Source organism: Cornus florida, unplaced genomic scaffold (assembly GCF_030987335.1).
Source record: "Cornus florida cultivar Cherokee Brave unplaced genomic scaffold, ASM3098733v1 CherokeeBrave_3.0.0_Hap2_Chr02, whole genome shotgun sequence".
Taxonomy (NCBI): domain Eukaryota; kingdom Viridiplantae; phylum Streptophyta; class Magnoliopsida; order Cornales; family Cornaceae; genus Cornus; species Cornus florida.
The window spans coordinates 68,020,852-68,047,447 of NW_026775572.1; the positions used below are offsets into that span (position 1 = coordinate 68,020,852).

The 26,596-nt window shown below is 39.8% G+C and overlaps 1 protein-coding gene across 4 annotated transcripts in view; it reads right to left on the bottom strand.

Annotated features, from left to right (window-relative positions):
- LOC132295231 (protein HASTY 1) overlaps positions 1-26,596 on the bottom strand; it is a 60,354-nt gene that overhangs the window by 16,433 nt on the left and 17,325 nt on the right. For all 4 annotated transcript variants that reach the window (XR_009478372.1, XM_059793404.1, XM_059793403.1 and 1 more), the window contains 6 exons: positions 19,986-20,048; positions 19,595-19,882; positions 9,086-9,199; positions 8,824-8,950; positions 8,564-8,733; positions 8,376-8,477 (listed from right to left, as the gene is read on the bottom strand). Coding sequence is in view for 3 of the 4 variants with exons in the window: in XM_059793404.1 (XP_059649387.1) it covers positions 8,376-8,477; positions 8,564-8,733; positions 8,824-8,950; positions 9,086-9,199; positions 19,595-19,882; positions 19,986-20,048 (864 nt within the window). In the remaining variant the exon portion in view is untranslated. The remainder of the gene's footprint in view (positions 1-8,375; positions 8,478-8,563; positions 8,734-8,823; positions 8,951-9,085; positions 9,200-19,594; positions 19,883-19,985; positions 20,049-26,596) is intronic.

Here is a 26,596-nt window from a genome sequence, read left to right on the forward strand (position 1 = left end):
ATATATATATACACACACACATTCATACCTGCTACAAAAAATCAACACTATTCTCCACCCAAATTTGATCTTTGCTTCAATAATCACTTCCGATTCCACCATCCAAATGGAGGAATATTCACTTCCGATTGCAGCGGAAAAAGAGAGGGAGTGACCATGTATTTTGGGCATGATAGAGTGTGTCATCATCGTCGGCGTTGAAGAGCAGGTTGCTGCAGTGCTCTAGCCAAAACGCCACTTCCAATAGAGGCGATGACTTAGGATTGGGGATCGATATGGGTGAGATTACTGATTAGTAGGGTTTATATGATGGGCTTGGGAATATGGGTTTGGGCTGATTTATTTTTTTTAAAAGGGCTTACGTTATGTTTATTTGCATTCGATTGGGTTGGGTTGGGTTGGAATGGGCTTTACCTTTTAAGCTAACATAAAAAATAATGGGCATGTTATATACATTGCATACATATAAAGATATATTCGTATTCACAAGCTCAAAAACGAGCCCATTAACGGGCTTTCTAGAAGACAAAGGCAGGGTGTGGTCTCGAAAAGACCAACTGAAATGGAAGAGACTAAGTACTAAAATGGTTGATGACAGTAGGGGTCGTTCTAAGGTGCAGGGTAATGGGCTTGACAAATCAGTGGATCCAGTCCTTTATGGGCCAAATAGAAAGACTTTTCATGAAGTAGGCTTAGGAAGGAAGCACAACTTTGTTTCTAAGAGGCATGGGTCAGGGTGTAAACGTTTTGGGTCTCGCCAATTGAGCCCAATCTCAGCGACCCATTTGCACACACATGTTGCTGATGATCATTGCGTTGGGCCTTCTTTGATTAACCGTTTTCGGCCACTCCAAAATGACCCAAAAAAGATGTCCTCTGATACTAGATTATCAAGACGTAATAGGATTCATCTGAGAAATCAAAGTGTTCCTAGCACGTCGATCACGAGAAAATGGTCAAGGTTGGAGAAGCAAAAAAGCACATCTACCACTACAAAATATCATAATCTGGGTAAGTCCTTCACATCGAGATCTCGGAGCGCTCTTTCTTCTTCTTCTACTCCTTCTTTGGGGGTGTTGAGGAGTGTTGTGGGATTGGAGAAGGGGTTTATGCTGTCGGATTCCCAAAGGCTATCGCCGGTAATGGAGGTGGAGCAGGAGGATTGCTAGACAGAGAAGACAGAGGCTGTTTCTGATTTGCCTGAGAATCCTGGGTGTGTAATTGGTGATGTTCTGAATTCACCCACTTATGTGGATGAACAGGATGGGGTCTCTGTGTGTGTGGGGCCTGATCTTCATTTCCGCTTAAGTAATGAGTCTGCTGAAGTTCTGATTAAGGAGTTACGGCTCCACATGGCTTTGAAAGGGCTCAATTGTTTTCCAGTTGATGGATCGGAGGAAAAAGTTGATGATTCTGATGGAGAGTTTGGTACTCCTTTGGCTGACAGCATTAAATCAGTTTCTGTTTGGGATGATTTTGATGGGCTTTCAGGTTATTCGATTGATAGGGAGTTGGGGATTGTCCCTTGGGAGGACAGTGAGTACTCGGATGATGGTCTGTTTACTCCTTTGGCAGTGATTGACTCTGAGGGGGATAGGGAAGTTCTTTTTTATGCTGAGGGAGGGGAAGGGGCAACTGATGGTGATTGTGGGGAGGTGTGGGTGAGGGATAATGCTGGGATTGTGGGAAATCTCATGGGAGTGACATTTGAGGGTGATTTTTGTAAGGCCGTGGGTATGTTCCATGAAGTAAGAGTGTGTCAGAAGGTGGGAGGGAGGGGTAGGACACCTTCCAAAAAAGGAGAGAGGGAGGTTCAGAATCTCATTTCATATGTTAACTATGAAGGGATGAGTGAGGTCGAGGGAGAGGGGCAGAGGGTTGAAGTTCCACATTATTTCATGGAATGTCCGTGGTCAAAATGACCCGGATAAGAGAAAGGTGGTGAAGTTGGCAATTCGGAAGTGGGATGCTCATGTGGTGTGTTTACAAGAAACGAAACTTGTTTCGATCTCGGATAGGATGGTTAGGAGTCTTTGGGGTGGGAGATTTGTGGATTGGGTGGCTTTGGATTCTATGGGTGCTTCGGGAGGAATTCTTGTAATGTGGATAAAAGACAAGTTTCCAAGCTTGATGTGTGGATCGGAAGCTTTTCTGTGTCTTCTACTTTTTCTATGAAGGAGGATGGTTTTCAATGGGTTTTTTCAGGAGTTTATGGCCCGACTGATGATGACTTGCTTCAACAGTTGTGGGCGGAACTTGGTTCTACCTGGAGGAGACGGACACTTCCTTAGTGTGTTGGAGGGGACTTCAACACCATTCGAGCTCCAATGGAGAGGTCGTCAGGGAGAAGGTGGACTTCGGACATGGAGCAGTTTTCAGGGTTCATAGACGATTTACAGTTGATTGATTTACCGCTGGAGGGTGCATCCTTCACTTAGTCTAGTGGTCGTTTGTCTCCCTACGCTCTCTCGCCTTGATAGATTCCTTGTTTCTAGAGATTGGGAGGAGAAGTTTCCAGATGTTGTTCAGGTGGCATTGGCTAGACCAATCTCTGATCACATTCCCCCTTGATTTTGGATTGTGGTGGAATGCACAAGAGAAGCACTCCGTTTCGTTTTGAGAATATATGGCTTCGTGTAGAGGGATTCTCTCGGAGAGTTCGTTCTTGGTGGGAAGGTTATGATGTGAGCGGTACCCCCGAGTTTTATTTTGGCGGGTAAAATGCAGCTTTTGAAGGAAGACATCAAGAAATGGAATAAGGAGGATTTTGGGAACTTGGAATGAAGGAAGAACAGTGCCTTTTCTAAGATTGCAGATATTGATTGGAAGGAGGGGATGGGTGACCTTGAGGAGGCTTTGAGGAATAGGAGGGTGGAGTGCAAGGCAGAGATTGCAGAGATTGCCACATTGGAGGAGATTTCTTGGAGGCAGAAATCTAGAGCCTTGTGGCTTAAGGAGGGGGATAGGAACACAAAGTTCTTCCATAGGCTTGCAAATGCTCATCGTAGAGGTAACCATATTGGGAGGATTTGTGTGGAAGGAGAGATGTTGTGCAAGGAAGAAGAGGTCTATAGGGGGGTTGCCTCTTTCTATCAGAAGTTGTTCACAGAGACTCATAGTTAGAGACCTTTGCTTGGGGGTCTGCAATTCGATACGATTTCTATTGTGGAATGTGTAGGTTTGGAAAGGCCTATTTCTGAAGAGGAAGTGCTGAATGCACTAAAGAGCTGTAATAAAGACAAAGCTCCGGTCCTGATGGTTTCACTATGAGGTTCCTTTTTCAGAGTTGGGAGGTGGTTACAGGAGAGGTGATGGGTACTTTTCATGCTTTCCACTCTCAGGGCCATTTTGAGAAAAGTTTGAATGCCACTTTCATTGTGCTCATTCCTCCGGGAAGGATTGATAAGTGCCAAATATTTCATAATTAAGTGCCCTTAATTGCATTATTTAGTCTATTTAGCATGCTAATAAAGTATGTTTTATATAGTTTTTAGTTTAATCATCATTTTCAGGGCTTATCGCAAAAATGGTGTAAAAAGGGGATATTAATGGCTTTTTATGGACAAGGGAATTGGCGAGCTACGGAACCCGGAAAAATAGACTTAGAGCCTAAAGATTGTACTCAACCTGAGAATGAAGTCAGGCCCGAGAAAGTGAGCAAGAAAAAGAAGTCAAAGATTTGAAGGATTCAACCTTGCGTCCGGACGCACACTCCTAGTGGAAATCCTGCGTCCGGACGCCCCTCACAACCGTGTTCATCAAATTAAGGATTGAAGAAATTAAAATTCCAGTAGCCTTGCGAAATTGCGTCCGAACACACAACCATGCATCCGGACGCCCGATGCCACAGCCCTGCAAAGCCGACGCCTTGCGCACGCGCCAAAGGAAGCCTGGACACCTCGCGTCCGGACGCACTTCCTAGCATCCGGATGCAATTCCCCAGATTTGAAATTCAAATGAAATTTCAGTTACTTATCTCTCTCCTCCTCACTTAAATGCACAAGTTTAATGGGTTTTTGAACTGATTCTGCCATAAAGAGGTTATATACACTTGTATAGGGATCTCTAATACATATCCAATATCATATATCATTTCTAAAGAGAGAATTGGAGGTTCTAGCGAGAGAGTGAAAAATAGCTAGGATTCTTGAGTGTTCTTGGTATTGGGCTGCAATGGAGTCAAAGGTGGAGTCTTCCCCTTCAACCATCGGAGTTCCCACCACCAGGATGAGCTAAATCCCCTTCTAAGGGATTGAGGTAGCCTCGATTAAGTAATTATGTAGTCTTTTGTAATGTAATTTGGGGAAAACTCTTGGATGTGATGAAGTTTTATGAATAAAGATGTGATGTATAATTCAATTTCTGTTTTGCATTTCAATTCAAATACAATTTGGGGAGAATATATATATATATATATATATATATATATATATATAGGTATATACACCATGTGATTCTTGTCTTAAAAAGCATGATTATATATTTATACACTTAATATTTTCATATGTGACAATGAGAATTTATATTCATGAAATGGGATTATTGGCATGTTATACATGAATTTAGATAGATTATGCCAAGGGAAGACGGACCGTACTACAACCTTAGATTAATGTAGTTAGGTAGACGGTCCGTGCCAACCAAAAATAGTCTATGCCAGAGGACTGATTTCATGTGCTAAACTTGTAATGTTAAGATTTTGATAGGCCATGCCTAGGGAAGATGGCTCATACCATACCCTAGTTTAGGTGGATGAGCCATGCCAACCGCAAATGGGTTATGCTTAGTCTTAAATTACATGATTTTCTTGACAATTGTTGTAGTTATTTTATATTTCTACACTTTTCATATCACACGTAATTATATCCCCAAGTTACTTACAAGTATACATGATTGCGAAGTCGTGGTGAACTCAATTCCCTAGCCTCCCTTTTATTATTCTTTAAATTCAATATAGTTTATTTTAATCTTATGCAAATGACAAACAAACAAATCAACCATCTTTTGTGACATTTACAAGGGAAATTAATCTTTGAAACTTGATTGCCATAAGTTTCGCAATCTTCGTGGATCGATACCCCCTACTTAACCACTTTCTTATGAACTTGTGTTATAGCTAGTGTGATTTTATTATTGAGCACGCCTAGCGTCGCATCAAGGATGTCTTGGATGGGGTCATTTCGGATTCTCAAAACGCTTTTGTTAGAGGCCGTCAAATTTTAGATTATGTTCTTATTGCTGGCGAGTGTGTGGATTCTAGACTGTGCAGTGGGATCCCAGGCGTTTTATGAAAACTGGACATTGAGAAGGCTTACGATCATGTTAGTTGGAGCTTCCTTCTCTATTTATTGGAGGGGATGGGATTTGGTGAGAGATGGAGGAGATGGATCGAGTTTTGTATCTCTAGTGTTCGTTTCTCAGTCCTTGTGAATGGCTCTCCGACGAGATTCTTTAATAGTTCGAGGGGCTTGAGACAGGGGGATCGACTCTCCCTTTTTTTTTCCTTGTTGTGATGGAGGCCCTCAGCAAATTGATGAGGAGGGTTGTGGACTTGGGCTTCTTGCGAGGTTTTTGGACGGGCAGAGATGTTTCTAGTCAGTTGGAGATATCCCATTTGATGTTTGCAGATGACACTAGGGTTTTTTGTGATGCGGATGAGTCTCGGATGAGGTACTTGAGTTGTCTTTTGACATGGTTTCAAGTCGTTTCCGGCTTAAAGGTGAACGTGGGTAAAAGTGTCTTGGTTCCCGTTGGGGAGGTTCTGGATATCTCCACTCTTGCTGACATTCTGGGTTGCAACATGGCTCTTTTTCTATTTCTAATCTGGGGTTTCCGCTTGGGGCACCATCGAGACGAGTGGGATGTTGGGACCCTGTTATGGAAAGGTTTGAGAGGAGATTGGCTGGGTGGAAAATGCAGTATCTCTCAAAAGGTGGGAGAGTCACTTTGATGAAAAGTACTTTGTCGAGTCTTCCAACCTATTTTTTCTCTCTTTTTCAGATTCCTTGTTATGTGGCTGAGAGGATTGAAAGGTTGCAACGTCATTTCCTTTGGGGTGGGATGGAGGATGAGTACAAGTTTCATTTGGTTCGTAGGATCAGGTTTGCAGTCCAATTCGTTTTGGTGGTCTGGGCATTTTTTTTTTTTTTTTTTGATAAGTAATAATAACATAAAAAGGCGTTCAAAAGGGGAACGCGTCCCTTTTACAAAAATGGAACCGGGACTAAGGCCCCAAAGAATCCAAAAAAAGAATTAAATCATCAGAAGAAGAGCAAGAACTCCTCTTCACATAATTGAATAGAGAACAAAGAATGCGATGTTTCACCATTGCCATAGACGACTCTTTATCTTCAATCATTCTACTATTTCTCTCCTTCCAAATATACCACCAGACACAATGTGGGATAACTCTCCAGAAATCGCGTACATCCCTTCTCATGCGACAACCTCTCCATACATGAATTAATTCCTTAGTAGATCGTGGCATTACCCAACACATGCCAAACAACCCAAAAATAAGATTCCAATAGTCATTCCCCACAGGGCAATGCATAAGGAGGTGGTCAACAGACTCCCCATCTTTCTTGCATAGACAACACTAATTAACAATACAATTGCCCCTTTTCCTTAAATTATCAATTGTCAAAATCTTTCCCCAAACAGCGGTCCAAACAAAGAAAGCCACCCTAGTTAGAGCCATAGATCGCCAAATAGTTTTCCCCGGGAAAACATAGTTAACAAAATGAGACAGACATAAGAACAGGGATCTTACTTCGAAACGACCGTGGGAAGAAGGAACCCAAATCAAATCATCATTTCCTCTACCAACACCCTCCTGCTAATACAGAAGATCCAAAAAAACACATACTTCATCTATCTCCTAATCCTGAAAAGAGCGCCGAAAGTGCACATCCCACGTAATCCCAGTGCTATCAAGACGATAACAATCAGCTACAAAGGCCCTTTTGGTGGTCTGGGCATTAGAAGAAAAGTACCTTTTAATAAGTCCCTTTTGGGCAAGTGGCTGTGGAGATTTGGGGTGGAGAGGCATAGACTTTGGAGAAGGGTGGTTGCGAGCAGATTTAGGCAGGAGGGAGGTGGTTGGTGTTCTAAGGAGGTGAGTATCCCTTACGGTGTTGGCGTTTAGAAGTCCATCCGGAAAGGTGGGATGAATTCTCAAAACACATTAGATTTCAGGTGGGGGATGGGAGGAGGATCCGCTTTTGGGAGGATATTTGGTGTGGTGATCATTCTCTGGCCATCACTTTTCCCAAGCTTTTTAGGATTGCTGTTGACTGATATGCTTTTGTGACTGACAGCTATTGTCTTGATAGTGGGAGAAATGTTTGGGACATTCGTTTCTTGAGACACTTGCAAGATTGGGAGATCAAGGATGCCGTTGGTCTTTTGGAAATGGTGTACAGACAATAGTTTACGGGCGATGTTTCTAACTCAAAGGTGTGGGTTCCTTCTTCCCAGGGTTGTTTTGGTGTTCGGTCTTTCTACAGGTGCAATACGCAAGCCCATGGGGAGTCTTTCCCATGGAAGGCTATTTGGAGATCCAAGGCCCCTCCCAAAGTGGCTTTTTTTGCGTGGACTTCGGTGTTAGGGAAGATCTTGACCCAGGACAACTTAAGAAGGAGAAGACAGGTAGTGGTCAATTGGTGTTACATGTGTAAGAGAGATGGGGAAACGGTTGATCACCTTCTTCTGCATTGCCCCGTGGCTCAGGATTGCTGGGCTCTTTTTTGTTGGGTTATAAGGAGATATTGTAAATCCATGGAGGTGATAGTTGATTTTTTGGACTCTTTGAGAGTTTAGAGGCCTTATTAGGGCTTGTGTATTTTCTGAGAGATGCGTTGCCCTTTTGAACGCTTCTTTATACAATATTTACTTATCAAAAAAAATAAAATAAGAAAGGATGAATTATATTGAGAAAAAATGATTCAGAAGCTAGTAGGATGACAATCCTTGAAGCTTGATAGGTAAGAAGATTAGAATACAAACTTGATAGGCAAAAAGAAGACTCAAAAGGCCATCATGCTTTACATTCACTTGATCACCAGGAGCTAGGACAGTTATTATTATATTGAGAAAAAAATGATTCAAAAGCTAGTAGGATGACAATCCTTGAAGCTTGATAGGTAAGAAGATTAGAATACAAACTTGATAGGCAAAAGGAAGACTCAAGAGGCCATCATGTTTTACATTCACTTGATCAACCGGAGCTAGGACAGTTATTAACAACTCTTCAACACAGAGGCAAAAGAAAACTAACTTTTTTTTTTCTAACAGCAGAATTCAATAAAACATTCGACTTTCATATGAATATATTATTACTTTGCCATCCAATTAGTAGAGGAAAAAACAATCACCTTCATGTGAGGCAGAAGACTTTTGTCAGCAGCTTTGGCTATTCGAATAAATGATGTACAAATCTGCAATCTAGCATGCCGGGCAGTACTTGTTGAAGGATCCTGCCAAATAATTCGATGGTTGAAATTTGCATGTCTTTTCCTTATACGTAATGAAAATTCTAGAAGTGATATATATTGAATACAACCTTAACAAGAAACGGAAGAGATGTTAGAAGCTCGAATAGTTTATTAATGACACTGCCAACTGCATCTGGGAAATACTTCAAAAATGGACCTAAAGCCTCTAAAAAGTGTCCAAGTACTTCCACAAGTTCTGGTTCAGTCCATTTCAAAGAAAGAAGTTGCTGAAGTAAACCTTCAATTCAATATAATCAGAGTTTTCAGCAGGTCTTAAAATGAAAACTTTCAAAGGCTGTAATAATGTATGAAGAGGTCACTGGAAAACCTTCAAATATTGTGCACAATGTCAGTTGAACTTCAGAACTATTCCCGCCACATTCATTGGATCCTTCAAAAACTGCATTTAGAACATTCTCTAGAGGCAACTGCATGCTTTCCATTATAGCCAATTCCTGAATATTCGAGAATGATAAAGAGTGGATAATAAAAGAGAATTAGCTACAAGACAACCACAAGCAAATCTGGATTTCTGATAAGTCCTAAAGCATCGATGATCAGATCCAAGAAAAAGTATACATAACCCAGACCTGAGCAGGCATTGACGCAAGCAAGAGGCTCTTTATGACAGTAATAATTCTCTCAGAAACTTTAGCAGCAGCTATTAGAGGCTTGGCAGAAGCAACAAAGCGGATCAGCTCCAACTGCATTAAAAGTTCAAGCATCCGTTAAAAACTGCATTAAAAGTTCAAGCATCGTTAAAAACAAAGGTAGGATATTTGTATTGCTTGTTTTCATTGAACAAATAGGTATAATTAGGTATCATCAAGCGGGTTGACCCGGGACCAATCCCGCCGGTTAATGAACCAGGATGGGCCAACCGGAAACTCAAACCCATATGCATGGCCTGGATGGGCTTCTGGTTATCAGGTTGCCCCTCGCACCAGCCTGGGCAAGACACGTTTAAAAATATATATAATTCAATAAATAATTAAATAAATAAGAAAGAAAAGAATTCAAATGAGTTACAGAATGAAGTCAGTGGTCCCCACTGACTTCTTAAGGGAGGAGTCCAGTGCTTAACTGCAACATTGTTAACATAAATCAACAAAAATCAAAATAAATGCACAACAAATAAGCATATTATAATTGGACTGTTCTCTAAGCCGTTGACGGATCCATGCAGGCCAAGCTTTCAGACCCGGCTGAGCTTCATACCTAATTCCAAGCCACCCAAATAGCTAACCAGACTGGATCATAGTAGCGATAAGTTTGGGTTGGGCTGATCATGCTATCAGGATGACTCTTCAGATTTCAAGATATAATATAAATAGTAACTCAAATGAACAAAAAAATGTATTACTGAACAAAAGTTCATGAGATTAATGCAACTAAACATCATACCAAAGGAATTGTAGAATCACGTTTTATGAATATTACAGCTCCATTGCATTAGTGTAACGGGTGGAGGACAGCATCTTTGAATCTCATGAATTTGAAATTGCACATGCTTCTTGATTGCTTATCTAGACCTCTAATTGTTTAGTGGTTCATGGTTTTGCATATTCTTGTTGAATAATAGACCGGTTATGTTAGGCCCAGATGGATCTAGTTAGCACAGGCGATGTATGCCCAAAATAGATCTAGAGGGGGAGTGAATATATATCTTTTCAAATTTTAACAAACAATAACTGATTTCTAACTTGTGTTAATTATAGTTTGAAGCAATTATATGAATCAGTTAAATATAGAGAGCAAAAATAAATAAAGCATGCAACCACACAAGAACAAAAGATTTTGTGTGGAAAAACCCCTTTCGAGGAGTTAAAAAGCCATGGGACCTAGTCCGACAAATCAATCCACTATGAAGAAAGAGATGTACAGCCTAAGTCATACATCAGTATCCTCAAACCTTTAGTTGATCTCCAGACACAGCAAGATAAGATACCAAACCTTCAGTCCTTTAAAGATCTCTAGGTCGTCCTTCTGATCCGTCTACAGCATTTAGTACGCTCGAGCACTGCCTCTTCACGGATTAATCTTCAGCCACTAGTCTGTCCAGATTGTATGTTTGTGTAGAAACACTTTGGCGTTGATGACGTTTAAGCTCTCCAAGATGATAATTAACACTCAGAATGATAACTCACCATCTAATGCAACATGTAGATGATGAAACAAAAATAAGCTCTCGAATAATCTCTCAATAATGTGTGTAGAGATCTCATGATTGCGTCTCTTTTTCTCTCTTCTATGAGTGTATGTGTTAATCAGAGCCTAGGGTGTTTTTATAGTTTCTCTCTAGGGTCAGAGTCCGAAGGAAACATTAGAATTTGATTAAGAAAGGTTTTAACGTCTTTTGGTATGTTTAGGAAACTTTTTCACACAAGAAAACTTAGACCCATACGTTTCTGGGTGTCCGATGATCTAAGCGTCGGGGAATTGTTCCAGGCTTGGATCGAAACCCAATGGACTTGCTTCGATCAATACCTACTAGTTGATCAATCGATCAATACTTCAATCGATACTTCAATCTGACTGCATATCGCTTGACTTAGAATGCTTTGTTGACCGGTCAAACAGACTCAAAATTAGGCTTATAGTATATCTTTGGAAAGCTTATCAAGTCTAGTTTCTAAATGTGCAAAAATCCCATAAAAAAATTCAAAGTATTTTATTTCTGATGAATATCATAAGATACTTAGGTCAGTTATGTCAGTTCCCGAAACATAAAAATCTTCACCAAAGAATATTTTTTAAGCATCTAAAAAATCTTTTTCATGAATCAAAACATGTATGCATTTTGTCCTATAATGGATCATGATAAGAATGCATGATTATGAGTTCCTAATTGGTCAGTTAGTTATTTAAGAAGTGATTTTACCTTTTTTTTCCTTTGATGTACCTTGAACTTCCGATTCCCCTCTCGGACATAAGTACCCCCACAAACTTTCTTTTGACCACCTAATCAAAAGGTAAAATAAAAATACAGACTTGGGCTTTTGTTACAAAATCTGTCTAACTTTAAGTTCTAATCCTATCAAGCAAGCACATGTGGTGAATATAAGTTGTGATCTAAAGGCCATAATTTCTTCCTTAATAATCTAGATCTTCCATTTTGGATCAACATCAGACTTGGGATTTATCTTCTATAGTTCTATCCTTCAATCTTTCAAGTTTTTGTGTTCAGTATATGAAGTTACTTTCTATTAGCAGATGTTATATGCAAAAATAAGGTAAGGGGTTGCATCATCCTCGTTATTTCAATTGAAACTAATCATGCAAGATCTAGTACTAGATAGCATAACATTTTATCAGTTTCATGCTTATGAGAAACTGACAAATGATTGTAGGATTGTCCTCAAGTATTTTCATTTGATTAATTATGCTCAAGGACCCCGAATAGAAAATGTGATTTAACAAAAAGAAAAATTGCAATACATGCTGAGTGATGGTAAATGCATCTTCTTTTAGTCACTAGTAATAAACATTTTCTTATATATCTTGATATATCTCAAGGTTGTAAAAATAGAGATAAAGCAGAAGCTTGTACTTTAACGTTAAAGATGGCTGCAATATTTATTGTCATTTCTTTCATCACCTAAGCATCCTTTTTATCTGTTTTTTGTTACATCTCAGGATTGTACGTCAAACACTTGAAAGTGCAACCCCTCTCCAGGTGGAATAGCAGGAGAGGTTATGGTTCTTGAATTTTTATTTTTTTTTTTATTTATTTTTTTTTTTTTTTTATAAAAAAGAGAAATAAGTTTCTGAAAACAACAACTAATTGAGGACACTGAGCAAGAAACATTCACACCACCATAAAAAATTCACTCGTGACAAGCAGTCAAACTGTCATTCACTGGAAATTTAGCCTCTTTTAAAGTAACAAGATCAAGAGAACTCAGAAAGCCAAATGGGAATTTCTACATGAAGAGTTGCCAGCAAAAAGAAGAGCCCGTATCAAAGAAGAATATTTGTTAACCGAGATATGATAGCCACGAATCATGGGATGTGACTTATCATATTAGCTGAGATATGATAGCCACGAATCATGGGATGCGACTTAACATATTAGCTGAATATGATAAACTTAAATCATGGAGTTTGACTTTATTTATGCATATGTCTAGGCATAGAATCTGCAATGATTTTATTTTATATTCTTTCCTGTAATATAAACATGTGGTCCTTTTATATTGAAATGCTCGAGTTTTGAATGAGTAATTAATTTCATTCAAGCCTTTACACTTCTATTCCTTCTATCTTGTATTTCTTCTTGGTATCAGAGCCAACACCTTTCCACACCCTCCAGCAGCCTTGCGACTAGTGCAACAACCACCTTAGGCTGTTTGCGACACCCTGTGACATTGCCTGCACATGTTTCTATGCCTTGTTATTTTGTGATCGAAAGCAGGTATTTTAAATTTTACAAGTTTTTTTTTTTTTTTTTCTTTTTACTTTTCTAGGGTTGGGTAAGTTCTTATAGTTGGTCTCCCAACACTAGAAGGGCTTCAGTAAGATCTTGTGTGTCTACAGAGGTTCCATATATTGAGAAAGGAGGTTGTCCGGCTATATGTAAGGGGTTGTACACCTTAAAAAGGTATGTATTTGGACTTTTTGGAAATTGTCTTAGAAGGTGGGTATGACAAATTCAGGGTCCTCGACAATTAATTCTCATGGTTCAAGTTATGTGGGTGGTGGTGCCATTTTTCCCACCAACTCATCAGAAAATCCAGGACTTCAAATCACCATAGTGAAGTTTGATGGTTCCAACTATTTGATTTGGGAACAGTCTGCCAAGATATTCTTTGGTGGCAAAGGCAAGATTGGTTATATTAGTGGTTCTAAAAAACGAGCCAACTCAGTCAGAGAAGACATATCCACAGTGGTTTGTAATAACGCTATGGTTATGTCTTGGCTAGTCAATTCAATGCAATCAAACATAGCCGTTGGCTATATGTTTATGAAGATGGCTAAGCAGATTTGAGATTTAGTACAACCCACTTATTCTCAGAGGCAAAATAATGCAAGGATTATTCAGTTGGGGCGAGATATCATATATAACCAGGATTACTCAAGGTGACTCGACAGTTTCAGGTTACATTGCTAAACTTCGTGCGATATGCGAGGAAATGCCATATTATGATTCCTTCCACTCCTGGAAGGATCCAGATGATGCAATTTTATATGCAGGGGTTGTGGAGAAGAATCGGGTGTTTCAATTTGTTACGACAAATGCAGCAAACCCAAGCAACAATCACGAAACACGACAGAAATACAAACACACCGCACAAAGAACATAGAGATTTATACGTGGTTTGGCAAAGCCTATACCCACAGTAGAGATCCGGCGAAAGTCTTCACTCTGTGTAAAATCGGATATTACAAGTTTCAGCCCCTCACTCACTTTCTGTACGATTTTCAATGTCTCTCAGTGTCGCACTCCAAACCCTAAGCACTCTTATATATCGGGCTACAAGAGAGTACTAATTAGGGGCTACACAAAGCTCATCCAACGAGTCGTCGGGTTATAAAGGGGTCGCAACGCGACCCAGCACCAACTTTGGGCCACATCATCACAAATCTCCACCTTGGCTCGAATTACGCCAAGCTCCACAATCTCCAACTACTCCTTTCGCCTCCTCGACATGCCCTTAAGGGCCTCAGCAACTACAAGTACCAATCAAGTCTGGACTTGATAGTAGGAATGACCTTAGTCATCATATTTGCCGAATTCTCTGTTATCCCAATCTTCCTCACTACAATAGCACCCTATGCAACCACATCTCTAATGAAGTTATACCTGACATCAATGTGCTTGGTCCTCTCATGGATCATCTAATTTTTAATCAAATATATAATATATGGCACTCTGAATGTCGCAAAACACAGTCAAATCATCATGATGCAACCCCAAATCACCAACCAAGTCTTTTAACCAAATATCTTCCTTCACTGCCTCTGTAGCTGCCATGTACTCAGCCTCAGTAGTAGACAATACAACTATGGACTGCAAAGTCGCCTTCCAACTGATCACACTCCAACAAAAAGTGAAGACATGCCCTATCAAGGACCTCCTCCTATCAAGATCTCGAGCATAATCTCAATCAACATATCTAACACTACCACACATGTTGCTGCCTCTGTCATAGATTAAGCCAACATTTACAGTGCCTCGCAAATACCGCAATATCCACTTCACAGTCTGTTAATGGACCTTCCCAAGTCTATACAACTATCTGCTCACTACACCAACTGCATGTAAAATGTTTGGCCTAGTGCACACCATAGCATACATGATGCTACCAATTGCACTAGCACAAGGAACACGAGACGTGCTCCACCTCCTCCTCGGTCTGTGGTGACAAACGTGCTGAAAGTCTAAAGTTGCCAGCCAATGGAGTGCTCATAGGCTTTAATGTTTGCATACCGAAGTGTTCCAGCACCTTCTCAATGTATTACCTCTATGACAAATACAATTTTCCCACTCCTATATCCATGTGAATTTTCTTACCCAATACCCTCTTTGCACTCAAACTCACCACTAAGTTGAGCCATCAACATGTTGATTTCAAACATGTTCTTGTAAGCTATCAACATGTCATAAACATACAAAAACAAATACAAATACGAACCATCTAAAAGCCTACACACAACTGTCAAACTTACTCCTACAGTAGCCATTCCAAACCATAAAGGTGTCAAATCGCTTGTACCACTGTCTAGGAGACTGCTTCAGCCCATACTAAGACTTCTTCAATAGACAAACATATCTTCCTTTCCCATAATCTCAAACCCCTCAGGCTGATGCATATAAATCTGTTCTTCCAACTCACCATGTAAGAAAGCAATCTTGACATCAAGCTACTCAAGCTCCAAGTCATATAGAGCAACCATAGCAACTAACACCCGGATTGAGCTATGTTTCACTACAGGAGAAAACACTTCATTGAAGTCCACCCCTTCCTTTTGTGTATAGCCCTTCACTACCAAGAGTGCCCTGTACTTCGCATCTTCCACCCATGGAGTTCCTTCCTTCTTTTTGAAAACCCATTTACAGCCCACAATCTTCTGGCCCTTAGGCTTCTTAACTAGCTCCCAAGTCTGATTCTTATGAAGAGACTCAATCTCCTCACTCATGGCAACAGAGCCTCATGCTAAGTACATGATACTTGCTCATTAATATACTCTGCCACACTAAGTGCATAAGCAACCAAATCAGCATGTGAAATCTCCCTCCTAGGCCTGTCTCTAGCCACAATCTACTAGCTGCAACTATGCATCTCCCTTAGCTCGAAACTACACCTGCTTATTAGTCGACTGATTAAGACTATCCTCTAACTGAACCTCTACATGCTCCACCTACTCACTGACACCGTGAGCTCTCCCTAAATTTACTACCTCCTTCTGCAGAGTAAACATCGCAGACTCATGAAAAGTCACATCCCTGCTAACAAGTATCTTCTTTCCCAAAGCCTATGGGCACCATAATATGTATCCCTTGACCCCAGGTTGATAACCAAGAAATATACATTTTTTAGCCCTCGGTTCAAGCTTCCCCTCATTCACATAAGCATACGTTGGACACCCAAATATTCTCATATTACTGTAACTAGCAGAAGAACCAGACCATACCTCCTTCGGAGTTTTACAGTCAATAGCAGTCGATGGAGACTGGTTCACCAAGTAACTAGCCGTAGAAACAGCTTCAGCCCAGACCCTTTGTCTAACCCTGCATTGGACAACATAAAACGTGCCCTCTCCAATAATATTTTGTTCATCTGTTCTACAACTCCATTCTGTTGTGGAGTCTCCCTCACTATGTGGTGCCTCACAATCCTATGAGTCTTACAGAACTCATTAAATTCTCCATCATAAAATTCCAAGCCATTATCTGTCTTCAAGGTCTTGACCTGTTTTCCAGTCTGCTTCTCAATCAAGGTCTTCCACTACTTGGACATGAAAAAAGCCTCATTCTTGTGCTTCAAAATGTAAACCCAAACTTTTCAAGAAAAATCATCAATCAGCGTCATCATATATCTACCATCACCGTGTGAAAAAACTTGAGAAGGACCCCAAAGATTAGAATGAATATAATCCACCGTACCCTTGGTCCTGTGAATTCCAATACTGAACTTCACTCTGCACTGCTTCCCGAAGACACAATGCTCACAGAAATCCAGCTTCCTAGTTTTCTGACCACCAAGCAAGCCCTGCTTACTCAGAACATCCATCCCCCTCACTCATACGCCCAAGCCACATATGCCACAATATAGTAGTATCTGAATCAGGATCCGAGGATGATAAAGCAACTGAACCCGTGACTGTGCTACCCTGCAGAGCATATAAAACATGCTTCTTCAATCCCTTCATCACCACAAGAGCACCCCTTGAAACCCGAATGACTCCACCTCCAACCTTGTAAGTGCAACCGATGGAAATCAAGTTTTGGTACATGCCTGACAGAACCTTGCTATGCCGTCATACATCTTGATTCGAACTATACCGATACCTACAACCTTGCACGCCGCATTTTTCCCCATCAAAATTTCCCCTCCATCAATAGATCGATAAAAGGTAAACCAGTCCCTATTTGGACAAGCATGAAACGAGCAGCCCCAATCAAGAATCCACTCATCGCAAGAGCTGCCGACTAAATTTGTGAGAACGTTACCATCATCTGAATCATTACCCTCTGCAACAGCAACACTCTCAACTTCAGAGGATTTTCACTTTCCCTTCTTACGCTCCAGACAATCTTTTCCGAAGTGCCCTTCTTAGCATCTTAATGCCTTCGTTTTGTTCTTAGACTTAGAACAACCTCTACTGCCAAACCCTCCCTTTTGATTCGTTCTCCTTCTAACAAAAAGCCCCTCTATCGAACATTTTGTATTGCCTCAAACGACTTTTTTTTGCAACTTTTTGGAATTCAGAGTTGCCTTCACGTCTTTCATGGACAAAGCAGTTCTGCCATACATCATCGTATCGACAAAGTTCTCATACGAGGGTGGTAGAGAACACAACAAAATAATAGCCTAATCTTCATCCTCTATCTTGACATCAATATTATTCAAGTCCATGATGATATTGTTTACCTCGTCAAGATGATCTTTCAGAGACAAACGTTTGGGCATCTAAAGAGTGAACAACCACTTCTTTAGATACAAGCGGTTCGAAAGAGATTTCATTATATACCAGGACTCCAACTTTTTCCACAGCCCATCCGCCGTAGCCTCTCCAGCAACTTCTCGCAAAACCTAGATACTCAAGCACAGCAAACTCGTACTGTGTGCTTTCTCCATAACCTCATCTTTGTCCTTAATCTTTTCTGGCAGTGCATCCTTCCCCTTCAACGCCTTGGATAACACTTGTTGAACAAACAGAGCCTGCATCCTAACCCACTATAGGTTGAAATTGTTTATGTCGTTAAACTTCTCAATTTCCAGAAACTTGGACGCCATCCCTGCTTTGAACCGAAAGCTCTATTACCAGTTTGTTACGACAAACGTAGCGAACCCAAGGTAAAAACAAGAATTACAAAAGAACAAAAAAACGCCACAGATAAAGAAAACAAAGATTTATCGTGGTTCGGCAAATCCTGCATCCACGGTGGAGATCAGGTGAAAGTTTTCATTATGCAAAATTCTGGAGATTACAAGTTTCAACCATTCATGACTTGTATTTGAACTTGTATTTGTTGAATCCGTACAAGTCTTGCCTCCAATAAATGGTGGTATGAAGCTTAAAACTGGCCAAACCATACATGTTCAATTTTCTGCTGTTCTCTTTCACAACAAATAAACTTTACCGTTCCTTGCATCCAAGCCATGAATAGCTGTTCTCTTTCACAACAAATAAGCTTTAACCATTCCTTGCATCCAAGCCATGAATCTCAACTAAAAAGGAATATGCTAATTCTGGAGAGTTAGAATAATAAAGCCAGATAAGACCTGTGTTTTCATCTACTTTATCCAAATTTGGCCAATCAATTAAGCTTTCAAGATCAATGCACTGTTTTTTGACCTCAAATAGCATACTTATTGAACCTTAGGCATGTCGAATGGCGCAACCAATTAAATGTCTTGTGCATATTTATTACCAGCTGTTATCTTGAGTGGTATCTCCAACTAACCAAAAGGTAGGTGCTTTTCAATGCCCTTTTAAGGATGTGGGGGGTGTGCCTTGCGTGTCTGAGAAAAAATAAATAAAAAATTCTTTGCGCACATTACACTAAAGATAATTGGGGTTGCTTCACAAACCCCCTTGCACTTTCATTTTTGTGACACTTTACCCCCTTGTACTCTTAAAGTGATCAAAGCACCCCCTTCCTATTAGTTGCCTGTTAAAGTTAACGGTAACCTAGAGCGTGTGCATCACGTGCTCTGCCTCAAAGCTTTTAATGACCAGCATGCCCTTGAGCAACTGTTGAAACTTAAAAGACAAATACTCTACCATTTAAGGATGTGAAAACTTTTTTTAGTTCAGGGGGTGGTTTAATAGTACAAGGAGTAAAGTGTCAAAAAAATGGAAGTATAGGGTTTTGTGAATGTTACCCTATGATAATTTTATAATAATGATCAATAGAATTGTACCATGTAAATTTTTCCTTCTTTCTGGGTAAACAAGTTGCATTATATATCTTCATAATTAGTAACGAGGGTCATAGAATAGAACATGTTCAGTTGATCTCAGAGGAAATATGCAATCTTTTATAACAAAATTCATTGTTAGATTTCTTACTAGATCCAGTGGAAATGGACACGCAAAAATTACCAACGCTCCAGCCTTGCAGCCTTGCAGATACGATGACAAAGAAATTAACCTAGCATCTCACATGCATAGAAAGTTTTTTAAAAAGGAAATAATGACACCAATAAATACAGGTAAAGAAATAGAATGCTAAATAACATAAGAGGAATTTCTATTCAACAACCAAAACTGCCAATTTAAACTAAGTTATTAAAGAAAATAAAAGGACCTTAGTTAAAACTCTCAAAACACAATTAAAAATCTTCAAGAAACCTTGTTCAACTACTCGGGGGACTTCCAGCAGATTATGGTATAAACTGGTAACAAAAGCAAAGCCATGTAAAGCATACCAGTCTAGAACGATACTGGCCAAAATCTCCTTTGCCCTCAAAATCATTACTCCACAGTTCCAGCAATCCAACAGAAAGTGCTGCTCTAGGGGAAAGTTTTTCTTTCTTCAGCATGCGTTGGAAAGAAATATCCAATATAGCAGTACAGATATCATCATTCACAAAAGTTAAAATCTTCTTCTTTTCATTATCAGCATGTCCAGAATTGGCACTCAGATTGTTAGCTGAACTGTCTCCAGCTGCATGTGCGACAATCTTTGGCTTGGACACTATATCTCTCATCAGTGCCTACAATTGCAAGCAACTAAGATAGATGTCTAAAGAAAGATAGGAGATAAATTGGCTTTATAGAAAACCTGTACAAAGTAATGTGCAAGAAAACGCCACATACCAGCCAAAAGGGTACAGATTGAAAATGAATTGCTAGCTTAAAATGTTGGAAAAATCCCAGCATCTGAAAAGATATTAAATGAGTCAGGTTGCAATTTTCTGCTATACGTTACACAATATAAGCGGAGGAAAATGTTCTAAAATCTACCCCCCAGTTTGTCTTAAATCTTTGAAAACCCAGTAAGCAAGCCCAAATCAAGATTAGAATACAATGATATCATGACACAATAAAAAGAAGCTTTGCTCTTTTCCAAGTTCAAGCTTGTGCTTCCAATGGCCACAGCAGCTATGAAGAACTAAAGGCTACATGGATATACTGGTACGGTTATGAACAAGTGCAGCTACAACGTATAACCTTAACATAAGCACGAAGTGGACAAAAGCCATTTATGATTTGTAAATAGTAAATGCCACTTGCAAAGATCCATAGAGAATGCTTGCTCCATCTAGAAGGTTAACACTACAATAAAAGAGCCCGATTTAAATATAAGTGCTCAATTACACAGAATTTAAGAGAGGTGGATTTTTAAGTCATTTAGTGAGCGGACTCTGGCATTTGTGAAAGAGAATTTTCCGGGCCATTGCCTAGCGGAAGAGTAAAGCTAGCTGTCAAGCAAGAGACTTGAGTTAAACACCAATTCTTTACAAGTAATAATATTAAATCAGTATGCGGTCCACTTCTAGCACCCCACATTGGTGCGACTTTTAAACTTCTCTTTTGCAACCCCTCCCATGTTGAAATCAAGGGGCTAAGCTAAACGATTGCTTCTTGATGAGTTCCAGAAATCATGGCACCAGAGCCTTCCTAAGTGCTTCTCAAGACACTTTAGTGCAAAACAGTAGGACTTGAGTAGAGGATTAGATTAATCAAGTGGAGATTCAGTATTCAATATGTTCTGGTCCTCACAGCTTCGAGCATTTGGAAACCGTACAACCTAAAATCACTCAATCGTTCAAACTGCACACTATTTGTACTACTATATCGGCTTGTTTCATTGGAGTCCTATTCCCACAACCGTCATGGCCATCTGCCATACTAGCAGCACAAGGAAGCTTCCATTCTCTACATGGAGATTTGCTCAATGAGTACCAGGACATACTATCCAATTTGAAAATCTCACTTCCCACTCTCTCGGACACCAAGAATCTATCCAATTTGGAAAGAGTTGGATTCTCCCGACCATGGGACCAAGTGAATAGAGCACCTTCTATAGGCAAGTCAATCAAACGATAAGCATTAATAAACTCTGAGAAGTCCTTCATAGCTGACATCCACCTACCCCCTGAGGCCTGTCATAAGGGAATCAGTGTTGAAATCCTCCTCACACCGCAAGGAAAAATCCATCTTCGTCGGAATTCCCAAGTTACTCCCACAGAAGGCCCCTCTTAGAATCATCAGCCAGGCCATACACACCCGGGAAAACCCAATTCGACCCATCTTCAAGCGAGAACAAGAAAGAAAGCATGAATCTCCCCTTCTCCACCTCCGCTTTGGAGATCAAACACTTATCCCACAAAATCAAAATCCTGCGTCCGGAGCCTTCCACATCAAGAGCCACCTAATCTACGTATATACCTCCCCATAAACTAAGAATAATCTTCATTGATGTAGACACCAATATAGATTCCGGCAAAGAGACTACTTGAGCCCCCCACTTCCTCAACATCATCTTCACCACCGTCCTTTTATCCCAGTCATTCAATCCCCAAACATTCCACAATCCAATCCTCAGATTCATATGGAAACAATTGATCTACCCTCTCCCTGCCTCACACCCCAACTCGTCTCTCCCTCCCTTCCTCCAATACTATCATAATCCACGTAAGAGATCAGATTTCCCAATTCCCTTCCTCCCTTCCATAAGCCTCCCTTCCTCCGACAAGACTCCCTGCTGCCCCAAACGGTTTTCCATTCACTTCCAATAAATTGGAACATATCTAGAGCCTCCTATTCATGCCCCTCCTATGTTAACCCTAATTTTTTATTGATATCTTCATTATTTGGAGTAATCCAATCCTCAGTTTGACAGACCTTACCTTCTCTGTCCAAGGTACAGCCAGAGGTTAAGCCTCTCCCACCTTTGCTCCTTCCCCTTCTACCATTCTGTTCTGAACAGTATCATTGCAAAGGGGATAACCTCCCATCTTTTCGAAATTTCTCTGCAGATTTTTCTAGCACCATTCCGAGGGTGTTCTATAACCCATTGTCAGACCTTAGATCAACATCCTGTCTGTGGTTCTCCTCAGCTCCCACCCGAAATGCTTCATTGCCCCCACTATGCATTTTCAAATCTGCCAACAGCGTGCAACTGTGTTATCCATCTCCAATCGGAGTTGCACTCCTTTTCCCACACACACACCGTAAATAGTCCCATCATTCTGTCACTCGTTCATCCCCACAAGAATTTCAGGTAAAGAATTCTATGGTAAAGTATAAAATAGAAGTGAAGAGATAAATAAAACGAGTAAACACATAGATATTACGTGGTTCAGCCACTAGGGCCTACAATCACGGCACAGAGCCCAAAGGGCTACATCACTTTTATAATACTCTCTCAATTCACACACAATACAATGGTGGAGGCTCCTTTATATAGGAAAAGAAATTATGAGAATGAAAAGAATTAGAAAATAGGAAATAAGGAGGATTTTTCTCCATATGATTCCTCTAATAACACCAAATCTTCAATAATAGGAAACAACATTAATTACTGAAAGATTTTCCTCCACTGATTCCTCCATTAAATCTTCAATACTCCCCCTCAAGTTGGAGCATGACTACCCAACTTGTCATTGAGATGACGAGTAACAACAATTGTGAATGATGAAGAGAGAAGAGAGAAGACAAAGAACAATGTTACCAAACACACCGGCAGCCCAAAAAAGTCGATTAATACTGCCAGAGACATGGCAAAGACGAAGACAATGCAACCAAACACACCGGCAGCCCAACTAAGTCAACAAAAAACTGCAGGAGACAAGGTAAAGGCGAGGACAATGCTATTGAACACACCGGCGGCCCAAACAAGTTGATAAAAACTGCCGGAGACACGGCAAAGGCGAAGAACATTACTGTAGAACAAACTGGCAGACCAAACAAGTCACAAATAGCACCGAGAAACCTTTAGCAACATTTCAGATGCTAAGGGAATAACCCAAAATAGGGGCCAACCTAGGACGAGAAATTAGGCTCTGATACCATGTTGTAAAGCATAAAACGGAAGCGACGAAATAAATTAAATAAGTAGAATACACAGGTATTACGTGGTTCAGCCACTAAAGCCTACATCCACGGCGCAAAGAGCCCAAAGGGCTACATCACTTTTATCATACTCTCTCAATTCATATACAATACAATGGTGGAGGCTCATTTATATAGGAAAAGAAATTATAAGAAGGGAAAGAATTAGAAAATAGGAAACAAGGAGGATTTTTCTCCACTGATTCCTCTAGTAACACCAAATCTTCAATAATAGGAAACAACATCAATTATTGAAAGATTTTCCTCCACTGATTCCTCCATTAAATCTTCAAATTTTCAAATCCCTTCCTCTGCTTCCATCTCTTTTTTGGTATCTACCCATCATAACTTACTGTTCTCAAACTCCATCATTGTCATGTCACCGCCCCTCCCAACTGAATGCTAAGCTCCACTATATTGCGCCCTCCCGCTTCCAGATTTCCCATTTGACGAGTAGAAGAAGGTTGATTTAGGAAACAAGGCATAAACACTTCATTACTGGGCTGTTGAATGCGAGATCTTAACTCCCATTGGCCTATTTTCAGCTCAGGTCCATTTTTTATGGTTCCCACTTCCACCATTCGTTGTTTTGAGGAAGCCCACAACGTCTGGAATCATTTTTTTTGCCCTGAATCGTCTAGAATCATGTTGAGCAGCCTAACTTTGGCCACACTTTAGACTGCTCTCTTCATTAACAGAAATGTGAGCCCAATGATTATAGGCCCTTAGATCTTGGCCTGTAATTTAGTTAGCCAGTCTAAAGCCAACATGAGATTGGGCCAGCCCAAAGACCATCTTCTGTCTACTGATGTGATGTAGGACAGGATAGTGACTGATGTAGACCCTAAAGAGACGTGAGAGAGAGGAAGAAGAGACGAGAGAAGAAGAATTGGGGAAGAAGAAGTCTGAAATTCAATATTAAACATTATTCAATAATCATCAAAAGGTACCTAATTCAAAACATATGCCTATGTATATATAGGTAATACAAGTTGGTTTATGAGATTAAAAAATAAAAAAATAAATAAAAAAAAAAAACAGATCAGGAAAAAAGAAGCAGAAGAAGAAGAAAACTGAGGAGAGAAGAGAAAAGAATGTGACGGCAGAAAGAATGAGAGAGCATTAAGATTCTCTCTCACATTATATTATTTATACTATCTTGGATAAACACGTAATTACTTATATACCCTTCAGCATATAAAAAATAGGGTAAATTGCCCTGACACTCCCCGAGGTTTCAAAAATGTGCATTAACACCCCCTCCAAACCTCTAAAACCATATGAAATTACCTTTTAACCCTTTGACTTGTCAACAACTCCATTTAAATCATAAAATTACAAATTTAACCTCCTAACTAAATTTAATGGACCAAACTAACATTTTCATCTCTTCTATACATATAGAGATAGTTTATATATAATAATACTTATGCCACCATAACCACCACCACAACATAAAAATAAAAAAAAAATTTTAAAAATTAAATTTTTTTTTTGAAAGATCCAGATATCTACTGTACACCACCATCACCATACCCAAACACCACCAGAACCACCACCACCACACCCAAACACCATAGTAGAAAAATATATATATATTGAAAACAGCCATGACCAACCCATATGCCACTACACCAAGACAACACCACCAACACACCAAGACGCTACCAGAACCATCACCACCACCACAATAGAAAAAATTAAAATATAAATTTTGAAACACCCTGATAACCTAGACACCACCATAACCACCACAACAACCACCACCAGAGTAGCAAAAAAAAAAAAAATGCAGCCATGTCCGAGATCGGGAAGAAAGAGGGGGAGTGTCGACGGCTAGGTACTAAAATGAACCAAAACTAACAAATTAAACAAACAAAAAAAGAGTTAAAGATTAGGGTAGATAAAGAGGCTGAATGATGAGGGTAGTTTTATCAATTCACAGGGCTGAAATTTTGTAAATTAATTTTTTTTTTGATAAGTAATAAATTAATTGAATTAAATAATCAAGGACAAATATGACATTTGAAACCACAGGGGGTGTCATTTTTTAAAAAAGCCGTTGACCCACATTTGAGTGACATTGACCAAAACCTCAGGGAGTGTCAATGCAATTTACCCTAAAAAATAAAATAGAAGGATAATTTCCAAAAAACGAAGAATCCTAAGGTCCAAAATAGTTGTTGCAAACATCAAGATTCAAAAATGGCTGCCATGCTAGTGGAATATATAGCCATGTTTGGAGCTGTAAAATAGCTATGCTCAGTCCAACTTAGATGCAATACAAAAGACCTTATTCATAGGCAAACCTAGTCCTAATACTAATTAGAAAGGAAATACTGCAAAGCTAAACACATATTTATTATAATTCCTAAAATCTATAGAAAAACTCTAAAAATCTATATGTCCTTGCCCATTTTTCAAGCATAGGTGAGAGTAATGTGCAATTCATGTGTATGAACATTGTCCCGATCTCCATCAATTCTCCCCGGTTGAGAAGAACTCTTCTCCAAAGAGTATAAGTTGGTAGTATGGCTCCAAAGATACTAAGTCATCCGGACAAAACTCATCATCAATACTCCATGTGATTTTAGAAACTGGATAATCTTTGCACCGAACAAGAAAGTACTGAATTCCAATACGAGAAGCATCATTGCGATGGCAAAACTTATCTTCAATCCAATCCAGATACCATGGCAGAAATGGGAGAACAAGGGTTTGTGCTAGAGAAAATGTAACTCCACCTATAGTAACACAAGCTAACAAAACAAGAGGCTTAGGGGTGCCTCAGTTAGGTGACAAATACTCTACATGAAAAGTTAGACTAATACTATTATCTGATGGCAAGTCAAATAAATACAAATTAGGTTTGGATTTATGAACGATGTGGAAATGTCCAGTGACTTGGGTTTGCAATGTCAAGCAGGAGTTCTGAGGATAAAATTGTGGATGCACATGAATTAGAACATAATATCCTTTGAAGAATGCATGATTCCTATTATAAGCATGTGCAACAAGTTCATACTTCTTATTACTCAAGACAATTTCTTGTCGTGTATTAGCATGAAAATCATTGACAAGTTGAACAAAGGAATCAAGAAATTCAAGCGAATACAAATATGGAGGCGATGGAATATGATCGGTGTACTGGCATGGCAAAGAGTAATAGATAATCTCAAAGGAACAACTACCAATGTCTAACTAGTATAAGCTTACTCGATTATAGGCAAAAACAAGTCCCACGCGTTGAGCTGATTTACCACAAGACACCCAATCAAACATCCTGGTCTTCAATTGATAATCTCAATTTGTCTATTAATCTGAGATTCGAAGGATGAAATGTTCAGGAAATTTCGAAATTTGTTCCCAAG